General features: G+C 40.1%; 1 protein-coding gene across 1 annotated transcript; it reads left to right on the top strand.

Moving 5' to 3' along the window:
• The first annotated feature begins 3796 nt into the window (after positions 1 to 3796).
• Positions 3797 to 9527, top strand: LOC115782895 (NADH dehydrogenase [ubiquinone] 1 alpha subcomplex subunit 4-like 2). The gene is given in 5 exon segments (XM_030733393.1): positions 3797 to 3983; positions 7340 to 7355; positions 7358 to 7424; positions 8412 to 8472; positions 8572 to 9527. Coding segments are annotated over 5 exon segments (246 nt in total). The 5' UTR covers positions 3797 to 3938; the 3' UTR covers positions 8629 to 9527.
• The last annotated feature ends 423 nt before the right edge of the window (positions 9528 to 9950 follow it).

Here is a 9950-nt window from a genome sequence, read left to right as displayed (position 1 = left end):
ATCTGATCTTTGGCAATTCTTAGAATTAGCTAAATGCAGCCTCAGATGAACAACAAAACAGGACAAGTATGACATATGCTAATCAAAAGTCTTTATTAATCAATGATCGGAAGGTGTGAGAACCTCTGTAAAACCAAAGGTTTTGGCCGTTTGCTGGTCTGGAGCATTCAGTGTGTGTTAACACAATGCCAAAGAGGAAAAAGATCCACATGATCTTAAAAAAGCAATTGTTGCTGCGCATCAATCTGGGAACTGTTATAAGTCAATTACCAAACAATTTAAAGTCCATCAGTGAGAAAGATTATTGACAAGTGGAAAACATCCAAGGCAGCTCCCAGGAATGGACATCCCAGCAAATTCGCCCCTACGTCAGACTGTGTAATGAACAGAGAATCTCCAAAAAAAAAGCCAAACAAAAAACAAAAAATACATCTCAACCTCTACAGGCCCAATTAGTACAGCGTCACAAATGGAAAAACCAAACACAGCATATCAAACCAACACCTCAAATCAACTGTCAAGCATGGTGTGAAATGATGGTGATTTGGGCTTGTTTTGCAGCCACAGGACCAGGGCACATTGTAGCCATTGAGTGAACCATGAACCATGTAGGATAATATAATATACTGTAAATAGTCCGGCCTGTTAAGGTTCAACACACAGGCACATCATGTACATTGTATATAGTGTATTATTAGTAGTATAAAGGTTAAATTGTTTGTTGATTTTATATATATTCTTTTCTTAATAGTGTGAATTATTATATCTTTATTTATATTTATAATAACTGCGGCTGCTGTTACACCCAAATTTCCCCTCTGTGGGACAATAAAGGCTGTTTCTTCTTCTTCTCTTCTTCTTCCTCTGTGTACCAAAGTATTCTAAAGTCAAAGCGGTCAACAGCTAAAGCTTGGCTGGAACTGGATCAGGACAATGATCCTAAACATGGCAGCAAATCTACAAGAGAATGGTTGAAGAATAAAAGAATTAAAGTGCTGCAATGGCCCAAAGTCCAGACCTCAAACACACACATAAATGAATGCCCACAAATCTCAATGAACTGAAGCAGTGCTGCAAAGAAGAGTGGGCCAAAATGTCTCCACGACCGTGTGACAGGCTGATAAAGTCATTTAGAAAACAATTAATTCAAGTGATGCTGCTAAATGTGGTTCTACAAGCTCCTGAATCATGTTTAGTTTTTCACACACAGCTTCTGTATTGTGGATTAATTTTGTTAAATAAATAATGACACTGTGTAATATGTCATGTGAAGTTCATCTGAGGTATATTCAGCTAAATCTAAGGCCTGCAAAGCACCAGATTATTTTATTATGTCCTGATATATATAAAACTTGGGACTTTGGAGATTGTGCTTCTTTTTACAAAGACTGTTTCCACATGTTTTGGAGGATGATATGTTGCCACCCAAGCAACATCTTTTTTCAGGGAAAGGCCTGGATGTTTCAGCAAGACAGTGCCAGACCCCAAATATTACAATATCACGACTGTGGACTAAAACAGTCTGTGTACTAAAGTGGCTTAGCTGCAGTTTAGACCTACTACAGACCTTTTCTTCAAAAAATGACAAAACTGGCACCGAACTGAACTGAAAACCTGCATTCAAAAAGAATATGAAAAAAATTGCTTTCAAAACTACAGAAACTGATATCCTCAGTTCCCACATGCACGCTGAAAAAAAAGGAAGTGATGCACCGCAGTAGTGAATGACTTGCAGCATAAAATTCAAAATGAGCATATATTCTTTAAAAAAGCAATCATATTTCTAATTTTCAACCTTGTGTTGTCCTTGTAGTGTTTTCAATTAAAACCCTAAGCTAAATTTAGATGTTTTCCTCATTATAGATCTGTTGTTTTTGTGTGAGTTATCCAGTTCTGGAGATATTAGCTGTCTGCCTTCTCTTAAATATAACTGAACTAAAACAGGTTTGCCCTGTGGTGACTAAAAAAATGTACGTTTGAAAAACTCTCTTTGCTGTGAGCAGGTTCATGTAGGGAGTTTCCTTTCTACAGTCCTCATCAGCCAGGGATGAATGAATTCAGTTTTTTAATCTTTATTTTATATTTAATGTATATTTTACAGTTTTTAGAACAAGTTTTCAACCTAAAACAGAATAATTTACTTTATGTCCACTTAATTTTTGCTCCCAAAAGGCAGACAAGTCCATACAGTGTGACCGTGTGGAAAGATCCATGTTTCCACAGCATCAGCAGTACAGGCACACACGTACTAAACACACAGTGTCTTTGAGAGTAGTTCCAGGCACTCATTTGCAATTTGCAAAAGGTCTGACAACCACTATGACACACACACACACACACACACACACACACACACACACACACACACACACACACACACACACACACACACACACACACACACACACACTATACTTTGACAGGAGGGACCATGGCCCTGTCTCACTCTGGGATTCATTACCTTTTGCAAGCACCTTGTCTGAAGCCGATGAAGTCATTATAATGAATCTCTGCTGTCATGGAAAGCCTTGTGGGTCTAGCTGTACAAATGATCCAAAATGAAAAAGGCTTAAATATTGTTTAAAAAATTAAAACATGTCACCCGCAGATATAAAACTATTTATTTCACCATGATGCTGTTTTATTATCTGGCGCAGACATCCACGGTGACTGCAACAACACGTCTGTGGAGTTGAAAGTGAAGCCACTGTTTATTAAATTGAATTGTATTTGTTTGCCCTTCTAATTAAATTGAAGCACAGTGAATCAGAGACACGGGTCCATTAGCCAGACTGGGACATTTTCTTTTGATGACCAAACACACCGTGCATTTTACATGAGCGTACTGCACGTATGTTAGTGGCTCTACTTCTGTCATCATCATTCAGTGCAACAGGCCCTTCAGTACACAGGAGTGTAGCTGATCAGTGTTGCTGCCCTGACCTCTGTTGATTGATGGCTTTACCTTCATTTAATCACAGCAGTGGGTGTCATGTGAAGGTTACGTGTTACTTTTGGTCTTCAGACTAAACTGGGTTGTGATTGCATCTTTTCTTGTTTGTTTTTTTTAGATGAGTTATGCTGAGTTGCAATATAGAATAGAATAGAATAGAATAGCCTTTTATTGTCATTGTACGTGGGATGCATCTAGCTCTCTGACAGGGCTGAAACGATGTAAACATGCTGGTTGAGTGTCCTTGACTTTGGTTGCCAAGATAATCAAGCGCGGGAGAATCTGTCATTGAAGAGGATGCAACACGCACACATCACGAAAAACACATTTGTTTTTAAATCTGCGTAAACTTCATTTTAGCAACAGTGAAATGAATGTTTGGTTAACTTCATTATTCAGAATCAAAACACGCTCAGACAAGAATGGTTCTCATTCAGAGCTTCATTCTGTGTTTGGGTCTTCTCTTTGTGTAGCTGATAAGGGTCCATATTCCCTAATGGCCTTTAAAAGGACACAGTGTTCGTATGCTTTTCCATTTCCTTGAGTCAGCTCCCAAATGACCGAAAAGTCTTTAAACACAGTGAAGGAAATGGTAGGGAAAGCGCCTCTGAGGTCTCAGCAGGAGACCACCCTACTACTTTTAATTGAATGGCCTGATAGTATCAAATATCTCTATTCTAAATATCAAATAGCAATTTAAAAGGGCGAAACGCTTCCGTTTGAATTACAAACTATTACACAGTGTCCAGCACAGTGTAATTACCCAACAGGGGAACGGCACTGGCTGTAATCACATGTAAAACGACCCCTTTCTCCTCCTCCTCTCCTCCTCCTCCTCCTCCCCCCTCTCCTGCATCCACATACAGAAAGCAACAGGTCTAAATCCTGTCTGTGCACGGCTGTGCAAAGCTTGTGGTTGCTGTGAACAAAAGGCCTGATTCATTTCTTTTCATGCATTGTTCCTGAATTTCTCCAAACTGGAGCAATGATGTTTCGGGCAGCAGTCGAGCATGCTAAGAAGCACCCTGGTGTAAGTAATTTTTATTTCTTGACCGATTTTTTTGGTGGTTCATGTTTTGATAAGTCATTTCTTATGTCCAGCATATTTTAACATGTATCTCACATTTTAATAGAAATCCACCAGCTGCTTTGCATTTCTGAAATTTTGCTTATAAATATTTTGTAAGATCAAAAAGGATCAGTGAGTTGAAATATTTATATATGTTTCACTGAATGAAGGTAAACAGAGCTGCACTAGAAACTGTTACTTCTGAGTTAGATTAACACATAAATCCGGTGATGGTTATTTTTTTCTTCTTTCTTCTTATGTCAGTTCTGTATGTTACAAATACATAAATTTATCAGATTAACTTCCAAATGTAAAACTTTTCCTCACAGGCTACAAACCCGCTGTATTCAATTACAGTTTTTCAACAGACCCACTTAAATACAAACAGTATCACAAAATTTTTATGTATTTATTGATTTACTGTATGCTCAAAGAAAATATTGCACAACAATAAAGCCTAATATAAGGTATGTTAAGAGCTGCACCTAACTAGTTTGATTCTAGTGTCTATATTGAGACAAGCATCATGATACAGTGTGCGCAGCATATAGGTAAATTAATTGGTTAAAGCAGTAGGTACGTGTAGAAGTCTAATTTTCTTTCATCTAATCTAGTCTTAGCTCTAATTCAGTCTGTTAAGTTACTCCAGTGCCTCATTTCGAAATCAAGCTGAATTGAGAAGCTTAAGACATCAAAAACACATCCATGACTTCTGCAAACCCTTTAAATCTAAACTGACAAAATCTAAGCAGTTAGGAAATGTTTAGTAATAAAATTTAAAGTTTGAGTTGTTCCTACAGGGTAGGGGATTATTTTTTTTGCAGTTTTTAACCGGCTCTGCTGTCAGAGAGGGGAGTGACAGAGTTTTAAGTTCTTGTCACTGGCCTCCCAGGAAAAGGAAGAGAAAGGAGAGAAGAGAGAGAGAGAGAGAGAGAGAGAGAGAGAGAGAGAGAGAGAGAGAGAGAGAGAGAGAGAGAGAGAGAGAGAGAGAGAGAGAGAGAGAGAGAGAGAAGCAGCGGGGAAGAAATCCGCATGAGACTCTACCAGCGCTCCGTGATATGGTCTATCATCCTGACAGGCAGAGATGCTGGGAGACAGAATGTGAGGGAGAGCGAGAGTGAGAGAAGCGCTGCAGGAAGCAAATCCCTGTGAGACTCTACAACCCTCCTTGATCAAGTTACAACAAACAGAAAGACGGAGAATCCAAAAGGCTGTTAGAGAGAGTCCGAAAGTCTGAGCCCCACAGACGGAAAATAAGCCAGATGAAGGCGTAGTTGGTCAGATGGGAAAGCAGACAGAGAGTCAGTACAATGGACGGAGGGAGATGGAACGAGTGATTAAAACCAGAAAGAGACAGACAGGTGGGGCAGCTGCAAGCCTGTGTCCAAAATCCCTCATTATTCAAAATACAGTTTTACAAGTGTGTGAAAATCAGAAAATTATTATAACCTCAAAAACATGTCTTACCTCTCAATAATTACCATTATGACTTCATAAAGATGGAGCAGGGTACAGGATTATCAGTGGGCCATTGTGCATAACCTGAAAAAAAGCAAAGCTAATGGGGGGACAGGAAGAGAAGGCACAGTTGCCAATTGGAAATAAAAACGTCGGCATACTGCACACTATTTATTCAACCATGCATCAAAAAATAATCAGGCAAGTGCTTCTTGGCACAAAGATTATCTGTGAAAACTGGTGTTTCAGTGATGGCTCAGACAATGCAAAGCACAATGCAGGAAGTCGGTCTCTGCGGGGAATGTCAGAGCAGAAAAATCACTGCTTGTAAAGTAAGGGTTTGCCAGAGGACATGAAATGAAAATAGGCCTAATGAATAGTGACAGCAGATTCTTTGGTCGAGAGAAAGAAAACATTTTTTTTTTTTGGACCAGATGGAGTTCAGCAGGTTTGGTGTACCCTCTGTGAAACACGGAGGTGAGAGTGTGCTTATGTGGTGCTATATGTGCACACACGCAAAAGGTATTAAGGAGATGGAGTTATGAACACAGCTTTGTATAAGCAATACTGAAAAGAAGCTCGGCAGGAGAAAAACATTATGCCAGGGCTATGATCAAATTCTCAATCACAATACAGCGAACACAAAAGAGTTTTTAAAGAAGGGAAAAGTGAAAACTTTGACCTGGCGAAGAGTTTTTTTCTGGAAATTTGTCCTCTGATGTAACTGACAGTGGAGTCAAAGGTACAATATTTCCCTCTGAGATTTGATTATGTAGAAACACACGTCACACACACACACACACACACACACACACACACCACACACACACACACACACACACACACACACACACACACACACACACACACACACACACACACACACAGAGTACTGTGTCAGCAGGTTCATTGGGCTGATGCAGTGTGAAAGAGCAACAGCAGGCTGAGAGTTAATCCCCAGCGCTGTAATGGTCAGCTGCTCAGATCACCTCTTCTGCTACAGTGGTTATAAAAGCTAGACTCAAACTTTCAAACCCAGTATATGTTTTTTGAATAAATGATGCTATTGCTGAAGGCTGACAGCTAATTTAGAAGAAAGTTTCTCACAGCTGAATAAGTTGCTTCACTTCGCTCTTCACCTTAGCTTTAAAAAAAAAAGTGCTGCATCTGTCTTGAAATTCAAGAATGTGCTTTTCTTACTGAGACATTCAGCTTGCAGAGTGTCAGGAGCCACGAGGCTGAAGATGATGCAGTGTGGAAAACGAGTAACTGCTTCCCATTATGATAATAGCTGTTTAACATAGCGTACGGGCGTATGGTGCAGCAGAAATGCCTTTTTGTTGTTTATGACCTCAAATTGGGATTTTGTGTGCCGGTGGTGATTTAGCATATTTTAATGCTGTTGTGAGGCTGTGTGTTACTGCACAGCAAATTCTATGATATAAATCTGAAAATGACAGATAAAAGCGAGTTCTGTATTTTCTGAATCACATAAGACAAACTAACTGCTGCTGGTAGAAAAATATCCAAATGACTTCACTGGATATCAACATTGGACATGGCAGCCTCTGGGGTCTTCATCTGTCTTCAGGGTGGTCTGGAAGGCATCCGACTGAAGTGTATTTTACCAGCTTTCCTGAGTTTGTTGCTCTTTCTTCTTAAACCAAATTTCCTTTGCGTTAAACCAAAACAGCACCCTGGTCGTGCTGCCGAAGGTACAGCTGTCAGTATACAAGTGAACGCACTGGTGCAGATTAATGCAAATCATGTAGGCTAAAATATTTTCTTTGACAATTTAAGCCTTAAATATGTGTAGAAGCTTAATTTTTTTTATTATTATTATCTCCATCTTTCTGTAGCTCATCCCCCAGTTCTTCTTATCTGTTTGGGAATGGGTGGAGCATCCTTATATCTGATCCGACTGGCCAGAGGACCCCATGTTACGTAAGGATCCTTAGATTTCACTCTGACTTCTGATCACATGTGGGAATTTTATTTATTTTTTGCTGTTATTGTTTTTGTTGTTTTTTTAATGAGGAAAGGAAAAACAAGCTAAATACACACAAACACACCACCACCCCCCCCCCCCCCCCCCCCCCCCCCCCCCCCCCCCCCCCCCCCCCCCCCCCCCCCCCCCCCCCCCCCCCCCCCCCCCCCCCCCCCCCCCCAGCTTTTAATTAAATGTTTCACCTCACAGCAAACGCTGCTGGGAGACTCTATGACAGCTGTGTTTCCTCAGGTTTACACATCTGCTTAGTTTTGTTTTCACTTTAATTGCACCCAACTTCTAAAGAGCAACTATTGCCCCCCCTACAGGATGATCACAGGTGGACTCCAAACAAAGAAATCACTCAGCCTTCCTTCCTGTGATGGTCTTTGTTTCACCCTGAAATGCACATTTAGCAGTTATTAAAAGGCGTGTGGAGAAGAAATGAATGCTTATTTTGCATTTTAAGAGGAGGGATTTGTTTCATGATAGTTTCTGTCAACAGGGAGCTCTGCCTACTTTTATCCGTTTGCTTGGACTTCCTCTCCTCCTGCTGCTATTCAAGTGGTTGATATATGAAACTCCAATAACAGCAGACAGTGCTAAGTGCTTTTTACAAAACCTCACATGATGGTGCACTGTCGATTTGCTGTTCTTTTCTTTTTGGTTCTTTGCAGCATTAATTGCTCACAAGTGTAACAACATTCTTTAGCTTCCCGTTGATTGCACACAAGACTGAAAGCACCACTCGGTGCTGAGTTTGAATCCAACCCTCCATTTTTTGTTGTTATTGCTTCTTTTTATTTTATTTATCAGTTGGATAAAGTGTATGTTGTGTGTGTGTGTGGGGGGGGGGGCAGCTCTCAGGAAAATGAGAGCTTGATTCATTTTTAAGTCAGATTTCTAAAGAGTCAAATATGTCCCAATTCTCTGTGTGTGTTCAGCTGGGACAAGACCAATAACCCAGAACCATGGAATAAGCTTGACCCCACATACCAATACAAGGTAATGCAGCACACAAACTCCAATTTGATTGGCTTTCATTGTCGACTGATTGTTAAATCGACACACATGAACACAGTCTTTTTTCTGCTTTTGCCCTAGTTTGTTGCCATCACCACAGACTACAAAAACTTGAAGAAGGAGGGACCCGACTTCTAAATCTTCCAAACCAGAGTGGAAAAAAAAACATCACTGAAGATCCTGATCTTGGGTCAGATTAATCTCCCCTGCACTTCCTAACCTTCCCACTGCAGGAGAGTGAAATGGATTCCAGATCAGGATGCGTCTTTAGTGCCTCTGAGCCTGTGTGATGTTTGCAAAGCTGCTGGTGACCTGGTTGATGTGACCAGAATTGTTGGTGGAAAAAATGCATTTCTCCATATATGCACACACACTCAGCCTTCATCATACTAAGGAGTAACCAAGAACATCTGGTGACACGTTGCTGGCAACTTTCCAGTAGTTTTGCATGTTTAGACAAGCCCACCAAATTGGCCTGTTTGAGAAAGTTTCATGTTATTCAAATATTTCTATGTAAACACATGTGCACTGTGTGAAAATATACCAAGGGTGTAGGGGATCCAGGGTTATGCGAGAGCTGTTTTTCGTGTTAGACAGAAATCAACTGAGCTGCCTTTTAGAAGAAAAAAAAGTTTAAAAAAAATGTATCCATAAATGATTGGACATAAATGTAGAATAAGGAGCTAAAACCTGCAAATGCTTTGTTATGCTTTCTGCTGTTTGCTTTCAGTTACTGAAGATTATAATGGAAGCTTCTATATTAATTCTTCCTCTTTTTAAATGTTTTCTTATTAATTCTGCACGTGAGGAGCTTTAATTATACCAGCTTTTCATAAAATCACACTGGCCTATTGTGCTGCAACACACTAAAGGTCAAATTAGTGTGACCGGAGTGCATGTATTTCTTCATAACTGTCACATGATTGTAGGTTTAGCGGCCACCAAACTCAGCAATGACTGTGTAAGTTATGGAAAAAGCACAGATGCATTAACTTTGCTGGATTATTTCAATAAATAAAATATCTTATTCGTGTTTAGAAGAACTTTTTTTTTTTTTTTTTTTTTTTTTTTTGCCACTGAATGTTCTAGCACATACACAGGTGACTTTCCTCAAACACCTGCATGGAACTGAGTCAGATACAGATCTATTTCCGCACCTACACAATCAGGAACTCTGATGGAACCGATCCATCTGTTGGCAGTGCAGCTGTCACTCTACAGCCTGATTAGTGCTTTTGCAGCTACATTTAATGTGTGCAGGTGCATTTGAATTTGTGTTTGTCTGTGTGTACCAGTGTGTGTGACAGCAGCTCAGTGTCTTTGATGAGTGACAGCTATGGCAGGATGCTCAACAGCCCTCCTCTTGCATGGCTTTGATGTATAACCTGAGCATGCACACTACACACATAGTCAAATTTCTATCTGGACATACAGAAGTCTTAATCCACCCCTCATAATAA

The sequence above is a fragment of the Archocentrus centrarchus genome, chromosome 7 (genome assembly GCF_007364275.1).
Source record: "Archocentrus centrarchus isolate MPI-CPG fArcCen1 chromosome 7, fArcCen1, whole genome shotgun sequence".
In the NCBI taxonomy this organism is placed as follows: domain Eukaryota; kingdom Metazoa; phylum Chordata; class Actinopteri; order Cichliformes; family Cichlidae; genus Archocentrus; species Archocentrus centrarchus.
This window is presented reverse-complemented; position numbering and strand designations above follow the sequence as displayed.